This window comes from Accipiter gentilis, chromosome 5 (assembly GCF_929443795.1).
Source record: "Accipiter gentilis chromosome 5, bAccGen1.1, whole genome shotgun sequence".
NCBI classification, from domain to species: domain Eukaryota; kingdom Metazoa; phylum Chordata; class Aves; order Accipitriformes; family Accipitridae; genus Astur; species Astur gentilis.
Genome location: NC_064884.1, coordinates 21356984 through 21375171, shown reverse-complemented (window position 1 = coordinate 21375171; position 18188 = coordinate 21356984). Strand labels below are relative to the sequence as shown.

General features: G+C 38.8%; 1 protein-coding gene across 1 annotated transcript; it reads left to right on the top strand.

Annotated features, from left to right (window-relative positions):
* Window positions 1-184: 184 nt before the first annotated feature.
* On the top strand, window positions 185-18114 carry MCM8 (minichromosome maintenance 8 homologous recombination repair factor). Its single transcript, XM_049800171.1, has 19 exons — window positions 185-245; window positions 485-655; window positions 839-913; window positions 1424-1506; window positions 1684-1833; window positions 2594-2697; window positions 4692-4890; window positions 5735-5820; window positions 7872-8023; window positions 9096-9294; window positions 10105-10135; window positions 10417-10557; window positions 12282-12423; window positions 13039-13234; window positions 13511-13724; window positions 14672-14881; window positions 15976-16052; window positions 16559-16748; window positions 18016-18114. Exons 2-19 carry the CDS (start codon window positions 529-531, stop codon window positions 18106-18108), a joined length of 2469 nt encoding a protein of 822 aa, XP_049656128.1. The 5' UTR covers window positions 185-245; window positions 485-528; the 3' UTR covers window positions 18109-18114.
* Window positions 18115-18188: the final 74 nt, after the last annotated feature.

Genomic DNA, 18188 nt, shown 5'->3' with positions numbered 1-18188 from the left:
CTCGCCCGCCAATGGCAGAGCGGGCGCGGGGGAAGGTGGTGGCGCCTGCGCAATGAAGCACTACTCGCCAAAGGGAAGGGCGAGTGGGCGGGGTGAGACCCCCTCGGAAGGGCAAGAGCCGGCCAATGAGGGAGGGCGAGCCGCTCACCCCCTCCCCCGCTCCATGGCAATGCCTTATGCTCCCTCGTGATTGGTTGCGGCGCCGGAAGGAGCGTATCGGCGCCAAAATAGAACTCTGAGACGGGGTATGAACGCCCCCGTGATCGGTGGCTCTTGCTGCGGGAGGTGGGTGGTGTTGTTTCGTCCCCTCATCGCTAGGGCCGCTTAACGGGGCTCCTCTTTGCTTCCTTGTGGTAGGGAGAGGGAGGCTGGGTCTTCCTCAGGGCCTTCGCTCCTAGCCCCGCAGGGGAAGCCCGCCTCCGCCCCCCAGCAAATAACCCTCGTTTAAATTAAATATCTTCTGGTAAAACTTCTGTTTCTTTAGCTCAGTTTGCTGTCACGTCCCCAAACTGACGCCTGTGGAGCGAGATGAGTAGGGACCTCAGAGGCAGGGGATGCGCCCGGGGAAGAGGCTTTCAGGGGTGGCGAGGAGGATCGCGAGGTGGATGGCGAGGCAGAAGACAGAAGGGAGAGTGGAGAAGGATGCCCAAACCTGGTGAGCTGGCTCCTGTCCTTCTACCTGTTTTCTGAAGCCACGATGCTTTTCTTTTGACCCACTTTTGCACTAGGCAATTACAGCAGTTTGCCTCTCAGTGGTCAAATGAATCACTGAGAATAACACTTGCAAAGTTTTAGTATCTACATTGTTTTCATTCCCCCCTTTTTTTTTTTTTTTCAGTAAGATCTCAACTAGTTCAATCAACGTTGGACCAGTTTACTCCCTATAAGGGCTGGAAACTTTATTTCTCTGAAGGTATTTTTAGATTAAAATTATATGTAACGCATGCTTTATTCCATTTTTTCTAGAATTGGTTATAAGTAGAGGGGATAACTTCCACAGAAAGCAACTGAAATTTATACTTGTTATATAAAAACATGAATACAATAGAGATTTCAATCTTGTGGCATACTCTAATCTCTGTGGACTTCAAACCTTGGAAAGGAATCTTGAATAGTATAAAATACGGTCGTTCTTAAACCTGTTTGGTTAGCCACATAAAACCTGCATCTATTGAAGACTGGAATATACATACCTCTACTGTACTTTTCTTGATGCTAGGTGCTTGTCCTATGTCATCTTAGACAAAATTCTGGTTTGTAACAGGTCTTATAATAGAATGTTACTGTGATACCAAAGTGATCTATCATCTTCCTCAGTTTTGGAAAGCAGAAAAATAATAGAAGAGAAATTGCCTTTTTATGTATTTTGTGAAATGCACATAATTATTCCTGTCAGTTACTAACGTGGCATGTTTCTAATTAGCTTATGCTGACAAATCTCCTTTTGCCCAGAAGACTCAAGCCTTTGAAAAGTTTTTCATGCAACGCATTGAGCTTTATGACAAGGTAAAACCAGAACATATCCTGCCTTGACAATCTATTGTTGATACACAAAATTTGTAATGTTGTTGTATTTTCTCCATCAAAAATAATCTCAGTATAGATATGAAATGTTTATGACATGACTTGGATGTTTTGTGTTTATAATTTGAAGTGTATTTTATAATTTAAAATGTTTCACAGGATGAAATAGAAAGAAAAGGAAGTATCCTTGTGGATTATAAGGAACTAATACAAGACAGAGAACTGACTAAATCAGTACCAAATATATCTACTGAATTAAGGGATATGCCTCAGAAAATACTGCAATGTATGGGTCTGGCGATTCATCAGGTAAATATGACATTCTAATACATAGAAGCATAACCCTTACAACAAAAAAGAATCAGTGGGACTTAGAGGCAATTATGTCATAAACTCCAATCCTCTATATTTTTCTCTCTTACAGGAAATTACTGTCTATTTAAAATTCGAACTCTTCTATTTCTCTACCATTTCTGTATTTCATGTTTTAAAAATGCTTTGGTCTTGGTCCATTTTGCTTATTCATTGCTAAAGCCATTGACTAAAACTAAATGTAGTTCTAACTTATGTTACTCCCTACTGGTTTTTGTAATATACTGTGAGTTATTTGTGCCATGTGCCCCACCTCATGCAGCAGAACAACAGCTGGTGGGTGAATGGTGAGCAGATTCAAGAATTCCTGGCTCTGTTCAATCTCTCTTAAAGTAGTATGTCACTGCTTGTTGACAGGCAAGTTCTTAGATGTGTGTGCTGTAGTCAAACGAAACTCCACACATTGATCGCAGGATTAAAAATTATTATATACTTTTTTAAAAATTAAAAAAACAAACACAACAAATATGTTGATTTAAAATTCCATTTAAAATGAAGCTTAACACTGCTCAGAAGCAGAGAAACACTGCTCAGAAGCAGAGAAACACTGTTTAGTGGGGGGTCGCTGAACAACGGAGAGCTCTTTAGACTTCAGTAGGGGGATCTGATTGTAAGGGATGGTAATCGAACTTAATAGCAAATTGAATCCAGGTTGTATGGCACACTCCATTTGTGTCTGCCTTTCTGTTCTGCCTAGGTGCTAACAAAGGACCTTGAAAGGCACGCTGCACAGCTGCAGGTGCAGGAAGGATTACCACTTGATGGAGAACCTATAATAAATGTGCCTCTCATTCACGCGAGGTAATGGGTGTTGAGTATTTGGTTGGTTTTTTCCCAGGAAAATCTATTTGCTGCTTGTCTAATAGTTGTCAGTGTCCATCCATGGTGCTGAAGGCATGCTGAAGGCAGTATTTATTTTATTGAGAGACTTGACTCTGTGAAGCTATTTCCAGAAGAACAGTCTACATTTTTGCTTTTTCCTTCACCATGACAAAGGCTAAACTGTGCTTGTGAAGAAAAAAGTGAAACAAAACCTGCTTAAAAGTTGAACAAACAGCTTGTAACTAGAAAAGCTTGTCAGTAGTGAAGTAACTTGTAAGTAGAACAACTATTCTGTGAAACATGTATTGATTAAAACCAGAACTATTTAAATTTCTGCCGTTTACTGGAGAAGTTAGAAAGTGCTTATGATCTAGCATTTTGTTAGCAAAAGGGTCATCTTTGTAAGGAGGCTGATTTGGAGGGTGTGGACATAAACTACAGCTGGTAATATTTATTATTCCTTGTTTGGATGTTTTGAAAGTGGTGTATGAACATGTGTTATTTCATATTGGCTTAAACCTAGTAAATGATTACTCTAGACAGTCTGAAGAATATTATTTCTAATTAATCAAACTTAAATTAGAAAATAAGAAGCTGAGGTTACAGTAATTCTGAATAAGCCTGTACTTACAAGAATCATAATTACTGTTATAATTTTTAAAATGTGATTTCCTTGGAGTTCTTAATGAAACAAGTCCTTAGCACAATTTTATTTTTTTTTTCTTTATCAGAAGTAACGGTGTCTCAGACTTCAGGAGTCTGAGGGGGACTAGCAGTATAAGACCTGTTTGAGTTTAAATTACTTTTTTTTTTTTTTTTTTTTAATAAATTCTGTGCTGGTGATGGCTTGGTATGGGAAAGAAGCATGTTTTGGCATGACAGGTGGATTTAGTTTGGGGGTTTGTCACACTGTAATATATTTTTAAGTTTTGCATTGTTATAAAACTGCACACTTTTAATTACACAGTAAAATGTGTTTAGAAAAAACCTGTGGCTGAAAAAGGTATATAGAAGCTCTCAGATTCTAAGGGACAGTTAATGGACCATTATGCTGTAGAGGAAAGTATTCAATAAGTCAAAAAATATCATGCTCCTAAAATGGTTCTGCAGCATAGGCAGGGTTGAACGATGAGATGGTGGTGTTCAGGGCCCTAAGTGGAGGGATCAGGGAAAACCCTGAATTTCAGGAGCCAGACTCTTCTCATTGGTGCCCAGTGACAGGACAAGGGACAGTGGGTACAAATTTAAACACTTAAAATTCCATGTGAACAAAAGAAAACGCTATTTTACTGTGAGAGAGGTTGTGTAGTCTCCATCCACAAATATAATCAAAACCCAACTAAACGTGTACCTGCACAACCTGCTCTAGCTGACCCTGCTTGAGCAGGGGGGTTGGACTAGACCCCTGAGGTCCCTTACATGATTAAACAATTCTGTTTAAAGTTTGTTATTCTGAATTATTTGGCTAGGTATTCTTTGTTGTCCTTAACAAGGTGCAGTGTGTTGTACCTGATGACAAGTTCTCATGTCCTTGAAACACGAAAACTCACCCCTCCTTTTGGAGCACAGGCGTAATAAATCATTGATCCTTTTATGTTGCAAGTGTAAACCCTAATCTTAATCTGAAATAATTCAAAGAGATGGTTATAGATGACTATAAAGTAATTTCTGTTGTATCACTAGTCTCAGTTATTTACAGGAGGGAGGTGTCACTATATAAACAAACTGTACAGCTGTTGAGGTTGTATACACTTGGGTAATATTAAATGTTATGCTGCTTTCTAGAACAAGAATTGAAGACCATGCCATGGGTCCACAGACAAAATATTTCTGATCATTCCTCTGTATTACTGTTAATAATTGGGCATGGGATTTTTTTTGGGGGGGGGGGTGTCTGTTTTTTTTGTTGTTGTTGTTGATCTGCATTTAAGTATGATAAGCTTTCAAAATGTTAACGCTTAACTTTTATGTAGGGTGTACAACTATGATCCGCTAACTCAGCTGAAAAATGTTCGGGCCAACTGCTATGGGAAATACATTGCCTTGCGTGGTACTGTTGTACGTGTCAGTAACATTAAGCCGCTGTGCACTAAGCTAGCTTTTGTATGTGGCTCATGTGGAGATGTTCAGGGTGTTCCTCTACTTGACGGAAAGTATACTCTTCCAACTAAGGTAAGTTAAAACCATTTACCTTCATACTTCTCCCTTATCTGTAGTGATTTGACAAAAAGCAGTACCATTGGTATTAAAAAAACAAAAAAAACCCCCACCCAAAACCAGAAGAAATTTTAAAGCTGGGTTAAACAACTGACACATTAGAAAAAAATTAAACTTGCCATGCAACTTTGTATTACTGCATACCCTTGTTATTTGAAAAAATTGTATCCTGCTGAAACAAAAGTGTATGTAGAAACTCCCTCAAATCTAGGGAAAAACAAATAATTTAAATTCCATTTCACCAGTTACATTTAAAAAGCCTTCTCCACCTCACTGTGGTGGTTTTCTATTCTTAGACTGTGGAATTCTTTGTGGGTTTTCTTTAGAACTTTCTATTTTAATTTCACTGGGTTTTATCTGGATTAAAGTCATTAGACATAGGACAGTGCCCAGTTATTTTGTGTTACCTGATGTGCTCAAGTGAAAGCAACATCTGCAAATATTTAAAAACAAACAAAAAACTCAACAAACAAACAAACAAAACCCCCACAAAAAAAAAACTCCCACCACCTCCCCTCCCCTGAAAGCCAGAAACTCAAACCTGTTCACCAAGGGGATCATACAATTCAGCTGTATTTTTTTTAACAACTATGAGTCAGGGTTCCGGTGTCTGTGCTCAATAGCTCTTTGTTAATTATGTTTGTGCTAATTTGTAGCCCTAATTTAACTAGCTTTTTTTTCCTGAAATGGTGTTAATGAATCGCATTGCTTTGCTTTCTTTGTTCTAAATCAAATAAGGCAATTTCAAATTACAATTTTAAAAATGGTTGAGAATGAATTAGAATTACTATTGTTACAGTGCCTTGTTCCGGAGTGCCGTGGCCGATCCTTCACAGCTGACAGAAGCTCTCCTTTAACCACTACAGTGGACTGGCAGTCTGTTAAGTAAGCATGTCTTCCCTTCTGCACAAAAATATAATGCATCAGGGTAGTAAAAAAGTGACAGGATGGCTTGTTCTATGTTACATTGTGTAATTTTAATAATATGCTTTTGCAGCAAGCACTCTTCAAGACATGTATATACAAAGCAGTTGTTTCATCCGAGCACTAGTATACTTTGTATATTAAACCTACCTAATATAATAGCTTCTTGGAAATTCTTCCTACTGTGACTGAGTTCTTTGAGAAATGTTCAGTTTGTGCTCTTTGCAGCTTTTCTTGATAATTTCTAATTGCATCTATTATTTAATGATTCCCTTTAATGATCTGTAAGTCAGATAGAAAAGCCCTATTAAATTATATTGGTCAACTGTGACAGTTGACTTGAATGAACTGAAAGTAAATTTGAGGGTTAAAAATTTTAGTTTGAAGTATGTCCCCCAGTCCTTAAGGTACATTAGTAGAAGGAAATAGTGCTGCGCCTGCCCATTCATCTACTTTCTATGTCTAATCAGCAAGCAGGTATGCCTAAAATTTGTGAGACCTTTGCTATGGGGGAACAAGTTGCAGTTTCTACAAAAATTAACAACGTTAAAGTGTAGGAAGGTGGATGGTGGATCTGGTTTTCATCACTTCCATCTTACTATGTGCTATTAGAGCTATGACCATCCTACTATTGCCCCATAATATATGTTCAGAAGAGTCATGTGTTGTTTCTTGTCCATCCATTAGCTTACTGCAATAAGGGTGTCAGCTTGGAAAAAAAAGGACTCTGCTTACTTTTTCCAACTTCTTACATTCAGATTCTGTAAGTTCACAAGCTCTGTATCAAAAGTCTTAATATGCCAAATGACATCTAAATATGTTTTCTTTATTAACATTCTGTGATAAAAGTAATTTTAAAAAATCATTAAAAACACAGTGCTGACATTCTTGTCAGCAGCTCTAGAGGGTGCTGTTTATCACAGATTCCTAAGAAGAGCTTGACTGAGCTTCAAGGAAAAATATGGGAGCTCTAAGCGCAGAGCCAAAATTGGAACCTCGTAAAGAACTTGTTAGTTGCTAGCCTTTTACGACTATACAAAGAGTGAGCTACTGTTCTTATGATCCAAGGAATTTCTTGGGTTTTGCTAGGGTTAAAATGCCAATTAAAGCATTCATCAGGGCTATAATGTCTGACCTCCTAATTTTTGTATATGAGGTCCATCTTATTTCATGTACTGTACTTATTTCTACATGAACATGCTCATCTGTGGGGTTTAGGGATTAATCCGTGCGGGGCTCGGATGACGGAACACCAATGTGATGATTAAAGTCGCCAGTTTATTGAGCTTAGCTGATCATTTTTATACAGTTCTCTAAGTTGTTTAGAAACTTTGATTGGCTGTTGCATGCAAGCATTTGGTGTCCACGTACACAAGCATAAGCGGTGATTGGTTACGTCGGTACTGTCCACGCGCATAAACATAAGATAAAGTTAGTTATACTCACTCTGTACACGTGCGTAAACACAGGACATAATTGGCTGTGTTAATTAGAGCATGCAAGACTTGTCTTAGTCCAATTGGTTGAGATAAGCCCCTGAATTGATGTAGTTTGTGCCAAGTTCCCTTTATCGTGGAATGTACACCTGTGTTTTTCTAATTGGGATCTTTCTTCTTCTATCTTCTTGTTTATTCTGTTCAAGGCCTAAAGGCGCCTGGAACAGTCTTGTGACCATGAGCTATTTTCAGGCCCAATAACTAAGTTCCATATAACTGAGCCCTACACTCATCAGTGCTAGAAAGTCTGAATTTCAACTTTATTATTTCTGGAGTTCATAGTTATTGTCTTTCCAGGTCTTATGCATAATGTATACCCATTTATTAAAGTCTGAATTGAAAAAGTCTGTTTCTCCAAATTCAGCACTGCTGTTTCTAGGGTTTATCAGGGCATTTCTGCTGTCTCCTTTTCAATTTAGAAAGGATTGGTTGGAAGCACACAGCTGCAGATCTTGTATGCCATAATTGAATTGGAAGTGTTATGCATGGAGTATACACTCGCCTTGTGTTTTGCAGGGTGCAGGAGCTCATGTCAGATGATCAGCGAGAAGCAGGCCGAATCCCTCGCACAATCGAATGTGAACTGGTGCAAGATCTTGTGGACAGCTGTGTCCCGGGAGATATGGTCACAATTACAGGAATAGTAAAGGTGTCAAGCACTGAGGAAGGTAAAATACATCATCTGAGAACACCTTCTTCCTAGGGTCGGGATTATTCTAGTGATTACATAAGAACAACAGCCAACCCCCTTAATTTGAACTCTCAAAGTTGTAAACACATGAAGTGTATGTTTCTTCAGAAGTTCCCAAAGTTTTATAATGAGAAGTTATTTTGTAAAAGCCAGAAGCAATGCTGTCCAAGAAGAGCACTGGCTCTAGTGTCCACTGAAAGGGAGGGGGGTTCACAACCCGCTGGTCTAGACTCAACTATGGTCCTGAATCTGAAGTGCCAGTCTGACACTGGATGTTTTAGTATATCAGCTGATAGGAAAGCCTTCTCTGGACCACTGATGTAGGGGGGACATCCTTATTTCCTGAAGTCTTGCTGAGACTTGTTATTTGCTTAACATTTTCGCTTTAATGTCTCCTTCAAACAATAGGAAAACTGTCAAGCTGTTGTGACGGAGTATTATCTTTCTTAGCTTAGTCCTCCCTGGAGAAATTTTACAACTTCTTTCATATTTTCTTTTTCCCCTTTTTTTTCCAAAGTGAAGAAATATGTTGCGCATAGCTGCAATAGAATATATTGCAGAGAACTGCAGTACTGATTTACTGTGAGACCACATTCTCTGCTCAGTAATCATTGGGGGATATAGAGAAGTATTAATTATTAAGCTACGTGTTTAATTCTTCTGCACTATGGATTTTTTCCTCTAAATATTGAGTGGAAATATTTTATATTCAATTTTTATTTGACTACAATAATGTAATAATATTTACAATTCCTGGAAAACTTCATTTATTCTGGGAGAAAATTATCTCTCTATGTATATACCTTCCTAATCCAGTGAAATATTTTATTGTGTACCTAAATGGAGGGAACTTGAAGAACAAATGTAACTGGAAACTAACTTACTTTGCATCAATTTTTGAAAATGCAGATGTTCAATTACTTAAATATGAACATTTTGCACATGACTGTACTTAATATTTCTGAATGATCCTATGCCATTTGTAAATAATATCAGTACTCAACAATAGAAAAAAATATTCCTTCATCCTTTCTCAATTTTTCTAACAGGAGCTTCCAAAAATAAGAATGACAAGTGTATGTTCTTGTTGTACATTGAGGTAAATTCCATCAGCAACAGTAAAGGACAAAAACAAAAGAATTTTGATGATGAGACTTTTCAAAGGTCGTTCATGGAGTTTTCACTTAAAGACCTCTATGCTGTTCAAGAAATTCAAGCTGAGGAAAATCTGTTCAGGCTCATTGTGAAGTAAGTTGTGTCAGACCTAGACTAGGTCTAGGATTAGACATCTGAATCAGCATGACCACCTTCAGACAAACGTGACAGCTAATCTTAAAGTTATGAAACGTCTAAGGCTTGTGCAATAGATACCACAGAGATTAACACACTTTAGTGGGCAAGGGGCCTGGGAGGAAGTGGAAGTATTGCAGTGGGGATGTTAGGACTTTGGGAGGGATTTAAGGATATGGGGAAGTGAGGAGTGTTTTAGTTCAACCCTGAGACAGAAAGCTATGGTTAAAAAAAAAAAAAAAAAAAAGGCAGTTAATTTTGCTCCTCACTCAGTAAATTCAACTCATGGGTACTGTTTTGTTCTCCACTTTGCTTTTCTGCAGCAGAGGAAAGAGGTGCAAGAACTGAGCAGGGGGTGTGAAAGACCCTCAGTTCAGACTGAGAAGTACTCTTCTTGCTGGAGTGTCCCTCAGGCCCTCCCAGTGTAGTTAAAGTAACATGAAAGTAGCACCTTGAAAAGGAGGGGTACAGGTAGTTACTCGATTAAGATAAGAATGGGTGCAGAAACCACTGGGAAACTGGTTCTTCTCTGTGTTTGTGTGACCTCAAATGAAAGGTTTTTCTTATTTCAAGCATATCTGGTTATCTGAAAATGTCAAGAAATTTGATGCTGCTGATTTAAACTGATTCTGTTGGAAATTCAGCAACAGCTAACCAAAAGTTTTATATGTTTATAGAAGTGTTCTGTAATGAGAGACAGAACAAGTGTTTATTTACTAATAATACAAGATCTATATTCCCCTTACATTAGTGTTCTTTGTTTTTCAGCTCTCTTTGTCCTGCAATCTATGGCCATGAGGTAAGTAATTTAACAGCTCTGCTTGCAATTTTGGTTTGATGTGTTTATGCCACAGTAAACTCGTAAAGGATTTATAAAGCTTATCTGGGGTGAGGAGAAGGGACGAGGACTGTATTTACAGGTGACTGTGACTCACAGTTGCTTTCAGTGTCAAGGTGGCAGCCTTATACCCTTAAGTTCAGCCATCCAGAAGGAAAGGGTTATTACAGCCAATTGTAGGGTGCTGTTAGTATTGGTCACCATGATCAAATACTTATTAGTTTTGGTATGTACCACTACAGATTGTAAAGGCAGGTTTGGCCCTGGCATTATTTGGAGGATGTCAGAAGTTTGTAGATGACAAGAACAGAATCCCAGTGCGAGGAGATCCACATGTTCTGGTCGTTGGAGATCCAGGATTAGGAAAAAGTCAAATGTTGCAAGTATGGATTGATTTACTTCTATTGTCTTTTTGCATTTTTTTCTAATTCCTTGTTATCTTGACTTCTTGTAAGCATGGTAGAATAGCTGTGCTAAGACCAAAGGGTTGCTTGAGCCTGACTGGAGCCATCTATTCATGTAGGGTGCCTCAAATGTAGGATAGTACCCAAAGGGGTCCCCAGCTGTCCTATCCTTCCAGGAAGCCTTGCAGAAGGGATCAGGCCCGTTAAAACACTTATCAAAGCAGGCATACTTGGTCAAGTGTGTGGGCTTTCAAGTGTAGGCTTGCTGCCCTGCCCAGATATAGTTTTTTTTCTTTTCACCAACCTTTTTCCCTGGTGAGGAGTTTCACTCCTTGTCTTCGTTTAGCTGATTTGTTGTCAAATAAAATAACTACACTCTCGGAACTAATGCAATGTTGGATACCATGTCACTCACCTTCTGTGAGGTTTACTTCCATTCTCTTGCCCTATTTCTATGTTGCTAGCACAGATCTTGGCTTTTTGGGAAAGGGACCTGCTGCTGCATTTGGGTTTTAATCTTGTTGGACATTTCTGCATGACTGACAAAATCAGTTAGTAATAGAATTTTTTCATCTTAAACTGAATGGTTTTAAAGTTCCACATCTTTTCCCATGGTTATTGTGAAGTGAAAGAGGGACAGAGTTCACCTAGACCTACAGCTTTGCATACCTCATTTAAACATACCTTATTTAAAAAGTCTGAGTCTTTCTAATGTGGACATGTTATGTTAGGATATGACTTGCAATAACTTAAGTGATGGATTTGCATGCAAGCATCTTGGCAAAGAAATTTTAAAATTATTTTTTCATTGAATGGGGACTCTCTAGCATACAGTAGATGATTTTTTTTTTCCACATTGTTACTAAACAGAATGCCATTCAAGAAAAGCTAGTAATCTGTTCCTCAGATAAGACCCTGAGGCAAGGCTCCTCTCAGTCATCACTGTCACAGAAAAAAAATTCCAGGGAGAAAACCAAAGCTGTGTCAGAGTGAGGGGTTTTTTTGGTTGTTTGGGGGTTTGTTTGGTTTTTTTTTATTCAATATTCAGTGCCTGTCACATATCTGGTACTGAACAAATATGCTTTGGCTATTATCTTTTATGTAAAAGAGGCACCAGTAACTATAGAGATTTACTGGGAAAATCCAGTTATAACTATTCTAGGCAAATTTAACTGCAACATGTCTGTGTTCAAGCTTACCATGCTTTGCTTTTCCAGTTCTTATTTCCAACTATAGGCTGCTTTCTGGATACTAGAGGCATGGAGAAGACTAGGACTGTCCCTAGTTGTGGGGAGAACTATGCATGCTTCCTCTGAAGTAGCATGTGTTGGGCACTAGCACAAGATATGAGTCTAAATAGGCCTGGGGTCTGAAGATACAGAAACTATATATATCTGCAATTCTGTGACGGATAGCGTGTTCCCAAGCATTTCAACATACTTTGAAATCTAAGTGCTGTGCCCAAGGTCCTAGTGGTTTTGATAACACAATAGACATGGCTGTGCCGCAAGTATTGTGACCAAAGTTACTCCTACTATTACGCAGAGTTATGTCTCCTCGGGCTACAAAGAGTTCTAACTTTACTGTTGAGCCACATTAAGTAGAAAGAAACAAATTTGAGTTTACTTTTAATTGTTTCTCTAGAACAAGGCTTATGAAATTCTTCATCTTGGGGAGGGAAAAAGTGTTTATTTCTCTTCTAGGCAGTGTGTAATGTTGCTCCTCGTGGTGTGTATGTTTGTGGCAATACTTCTACCAGCTCTGGCCTGACTGTTACACTGTCTAGAGATGGTGCTTCTGGAGATTTTGCCTTGGAAGCTGGTGCTTTAGTGCTTGGAGATCAAGGTAATACGTGTAATGCTACAGGTTTTGAGTGGTGGGGGTGTGTGCGCTGCTGAGTGTAAGATTAACTACAGTGCTTGCATAACTGTGGACTAAAAATTAAATTTAAAGTATGATATTGGCTTTCCACATCTTGGGAAATTCTGAGCTTCTCCAGTGACTTCTCTGGAGGTGGTGCCTGCTTTCCTAGGGCTTAGGATGTGTGTGAAACTGGAGTTCTGTGATTCACATACCGGCCGTACTTAATGTGTCAAAGAACTAGGATTTCCTTGTTGAGAAATCTCTGACTTAATGGCAGCTCCTGGACTCTTACTGTTTTTGAAAAATAGCTGGCTTATGAGATTTGCTGTCTATTTCTATTTTTAAAAAGCTTGTCTTGTCATCTTAATGTGTAATCAAGACACTGCTTCTGCAAGCCAGGCCAACTTCATAATGGTTCAGCTGCGGCACCATGAAATGAAAACAAACCTTGCTGAAATGGAGACTTGGTCTGATGTCTCCTGCCATCCCTAGGACTCTAGGTTGGATTTCTGATGTAGCACTGGATTGTAGCATATACTTGTCCATCAGTTAATGTGTTTTCTAATAAGTCTTTGTCCTTGTGTTAATTGCTTCCAGGAATTTGTGGAATAGATGAATTTGATAAGATGGGAAACCAGCATCAGGCTTTGTTGGAAGCCATGGAACAGCAAAGCATCAGCCTTGCTAAGGCTGGCATTGTTTGCAGTTTGCCAGCTCGGACGACTATTGTTGCTGCAGCAAACCCAGTTGGAGGACATTATAACAAAGCCAAAACAGTGTCTGAGAACTTAAAGTGAGCACTCTCTGAAATGCTGCTTACATAGTTCACATTCTGGAGTAGATGCTTCTGGCAGTCTTGTAGCTTGTATATAATTGCTTTCTAGTTTCCTGGAGCTTGAACACAAACTTACTGTAATAATTTTTCATGGCTTTTGAGAGAGAAAATGCTGTTCTACTTTATTCTGAATGAATGGGACAAGATTTTTTTAAGTGTCTTTGAAGTGGAGCAGAGTTGCTGTAATTTTTCCACTTCTTTAAGTACTGTGTGATTTTCTTGTCTTTACTCTAGAATGGGGAGTGCTTTACTGTCAAGATTTGATCTAGTTTTCATTTTGCTGGACACCCCAAATGAAGACCATGATTACTTGCTGTCTGAGCATGTGATGGCAATCCGAGCGGGAAAGCAGGCAGCATGCAGCAGCGCTGTTGTGACTCGTACCAACACACAGGATCGCTCTGTTCTTGAAGTTGTTTCAGATCGACCGCTGCTTGAAAGACTAAAGGTAGGACTTGTGCTGTGACTGTTGCTATGCCCCTTCCTGTGGTGTTCCTTGCATTGGGACCTGGCAACCCTGACCTGCTGGATGTCCTTCATCAACCACTCCCATTCTTCTCATGATAGTTGGCTCTGAAGTAAAGAGGAAGCATTTAAGGCTCCAGCCACCAGTTTCTTCCAATTGTCTGTTGTAGCTAACATTACCCATCCTCCTGGAGCTGCTAAAAGATGTGTCTCAAGCCACCTTCATCTCCACACAGAAAAGAATCTATTAGTTGAGATGGTTTGGGGTTTTTTTTGGTTTGGGGGTTTGGGTTTTTTTCGGTAGTGAGAAGACACTTTGCATGAGATGTAAAGCAAATTTGCTGTGTTAGATTTCAATACATAGCTACAGAACTAGACTGGATATACTAATCTGATATAACACAATGTGCTGTGAAGTATTGAATCCAAATAAAGCAGTGTGTAAACAAATCCTTGGACATCTGCAACTCATGACAGATTTGGGGATTATAGGAAAGGAAGCATATTTCTTATTAAACTTAAGTGATCAGTTTGAGGGCTGATATTGTCAAATGCCAGGTCTTGGGAGAAATCCCCTACTGGAGCTAAACCTATGCACTTTTGGAAATGGGATATCAGCTGTGATAGTTTAATTTTCTGCAGAGCTATATCTTATAACAATTGGGAAATTGGATTTTCTCTTTTTGAGAAAGAATTCTTGATCTAGTTAAATCATATTTGGCACTTCTCGTTGCCTCTTCTGAAATGTCTTTAATTACACATCTAAGCATAGTGTATGGACTTTTTAAGTACATGGTTCATGTATGAAGCACTAAAGCCCTTACAGTGAAGATTTCACCAGATAAAGCATAGAAGACAAGGTTTTATGTTAAAATTATATTGTATAGGGTTCTGTCAGACTGAAATCTAAGCTCTTTGTAATTGGGTTAGATCTTACCAGGAGAAAACTTTGATGCTATTCCACATCAGCTGCTGAGGAAGTACGTTGGATATGCTCGGCAGTATGTTCATCCAAAATTATCTCCAGAAGCTGCTCAGGTCCTCCAGGAATTCTACCTTGAGCTCCGGAAACAGAACCAAGGAGTAGACAGCACACCAATCACCACGAGGCAACTAGAGTCATTGATTCGACTTACGGAGGTATGCAAGCTGTAATACTTAAGGGATTGAAAGCAAAGAGATTACTCCTAAACTACTACTGATACCCTGTAATTTTTGACAGCTTATTTGCTTCTATGCTGTTTTGTTGTGTTAAAAAAAAAAAAAAAAAAAAAAAAAAGAGAGACTGCAAGAGACTTGCAAATGCTTAAGAGCTACTGCTCCTTAAAGCCTCTTATAAATTAAAACACCCTTGAGGGGGTGGAAAGAGAATCGATCACATTCTCCCCAAAGGAGAAAAAGTAGATGCAGGCAGGAACAAGCTGCTGCCCATCTTGAGCTTTGAACTGCTGCTGTTTTCCTTAACACTATGCCTTGATAACAGTATTTGCAATCTGCGGCTTCCCAAGAATACACTGTTAAAAAGCAAATAAACTCCAGGATGCAGCCTAATAATGTGAGTATGCAGGAGATGACATTGAAACGTGTCCTGGTTTCAGCTGGGATAGTTAATTTTCTTTCTAGTAGCTGGTATAGTGTTATATTTTGGGTTCAATATAAGAATGTTGATAATGCACTGATGTTTTCAGTTGTTGCTAAGTAGCGTTTAGACTAAGTCAAGGATTTTTCAGCTTCTCATGCCCAGCCAGCAAGAAGGCTGGAGGGGCATAAGAAGCTGGGAGGGGACACAGCCAGGACAGCAGACCCAAACTGGCCAAAGGGATATTCCATACCATGTGATATCATTTATATCCAATCCTTTTATTTTTATTTTCATTTTATTATTGCTGTTGTTATTGTTAATAGTTTCTTCCTTTCTGTTCTATTCAACCGTTCTTATCTCAGCCCATGAGTTTTACTTTTTTTTCCCCTGATTCCCTCCCCCATCCCACTGGGTGGGGGGAAGTGAGTGAGCAGCTATGTGTTGTTTAGTTGCTGGCTGGGGTTAAACCATGGCAAAATGCTATCAAAAAAAAGAGAGGAATCTTCCTCTAAATCTTGTAGGTTCAGGTTACATCTCTGCTCTTAAAATTTGTGTGTGTTGTGAAAAAAATGCTACAAGTGCTCTACATCAGCATCAGCTCTACATCTACATCTTAAATATACCTTTGTGGGTTTTTTTGTTTTGTTTTGAGGCACGGTCAAGGCTGGAATTAAGGGAGAAATCTACCAAAGAAGATGCTGAGGATGTAATAGAAATAATGAAATATAGGTAATATACACTGCTTTAAAAATAAATAAAGCATCACAGTGCTATTAATTCAAAACTTTTTTTTTTTAAAACACAGATATACAAATACAGTGAAGAAATGACCTGATAAAGTTTAGGCCCATGATACCAATATTCAGATTTGTTAGCTCTTCTTTAAAACTGACAGCAGCCCTAAGCTGAATACAGTTGCTTAGGCCTTTGAGTTGTATCGTTGTAGTGGTTATGTATACCCATGCGTATAACTTGAAGGCATGAGGTGCTGCTAAAGGTTTGGGTTTTTTTTCTCTTGTGTGATTACTTTCTGTTGTTGCAGTTGAACGATTTAAGTTTAAAAGTGTTTTGGACAGATGCTTAGTCTAAGTTCCCTAGATAGTGTCTTTCTTACTAGGGGATGGTTTCCTATGTAGCTTCTGGAAGCTTTCTCAAGCAGTTATGTGTCAGGAAGCAAATTCATGTACTCTTGCTTTTATCTCCCGTTGATATATTTTTTTAATATGTATTTTTAGCATGCTGGGAACCTACTCTGATGAGTTTGGAAAACTGGACTTTGAACGTTCACAGCATGGATCTGGGATGAGCAATCGGTCACAGGCAAAAAGATTTGTTTCTGCCCTTAACAGTATTGCAGAGAGAACTTACAACAATCTCTTTGACTTGCAACAGCTTCGACAGATTGCAATGGAGCTACAAATACAAGTAAGTTTGGAAATCAAGCATTTCTTCAAGAACTGCAAGACCAGTCAAAATTACTTATTGCAAAATGGAAAGTGGAAAAGGCATATCTGTCATGCCTCTCTGCAATGAACAGAAATAAGCAGCGTTTGCTGCTTTTAGGCTGAACAATCTTCCTGAATTGACTTTGTTTGTCAGCTTTATTAATCCTACTAGCTGTTTGACAGTAACAACTCTTTGCACTAGTAAGGGCTGGTTCTGCTTCTGAAGCTGGTCGTTAACAAGATTCTGCTTTGTTTTGTGAAAGGCAATTTTGGTTTCAGTATACTTTACTTCCTCTGGCTCCCCAGGGGACATGCCTATTTTTGTTCCCAAATTTAGACTGTTGTGACTGTGACTGTCCATGATCTATTTCAGCAGTACAGTGACATTTCTGCTTGGCCTTCTCTGGCCCAAATACGCCTTTTTGAGTTTTCATTCCTGCTTCAAGCATCCTAATGTTGTAACTTGATAGGAACATTGTGTAGGACACACGGCCACAAATCAGTTTTATCCTGTAACTGATTTGCATTCTGTACTTGTGGGGGACTTCACCCAAACAAAAATATTGGTAGCTAATTCTAATTTTTGCTTCATGATAAAAAGCTTTAAATGCCAATTTAAAACTTAAAACTGGATTTCAGGTTTAATGAGTGAAAAGTATTGATAATGAATTTCTCTTTATGGGCAATAATGTTGTTGTTCGTATTGCCTGGTTAACCTACTTTGGCCTGCTGGGGCGAGATAGCTTCAGCCTCCAAACTTGTTCAAACGCTGACAATACATAATCCTGTCTGACATAACATGTTATTGTCAGCTCTCTTCTCACATGATCATTCATTCATCCAGAGACTGGCTACCTATATAGCTAACTCAATTAATTCTAATTTTCCCTTTATGTATAGAATATTTCTTGCCCATTCAAAGTTCTATACCTGTAACAAATACTTGGAAATCAGTGAGAGTTGTAGAAATCAAACTTTTCTTTGGTAGATACTCGTGTTTCAGAACTTAGATTTATACACAGGTTACGCTTTATATTTTCTGCATGCTATAAAGTGTGTAAGTAAAGCACAATAGCATGCAACTGACTGTATGCCACCACCTAGTAGGTCAGCCATTTGCTAAGGAAACTAACCTCTTCTTAGCTCGCTTTATTTCACTAAGTTATTTCAAACTGTTCATGTTGCTTTACATCAGATAAAATGTCATTCTTCCAATTTGATATTTATTTTTGTCTGTCTTTTCCCAGGTATCTGATTTTGAAAGCTTTATTGGATCCCTAAATGATCAGGGTTATCTTTTGAAAAAAGGTTCAAGAGTTTATCAGCTTCAGACAATGTGAAGAGACTCATTGTGATAAACTTTCTTGAGACATAATCATTACATCCAGAATGGACTGATGGACCTGCAGCAATAAAGCAC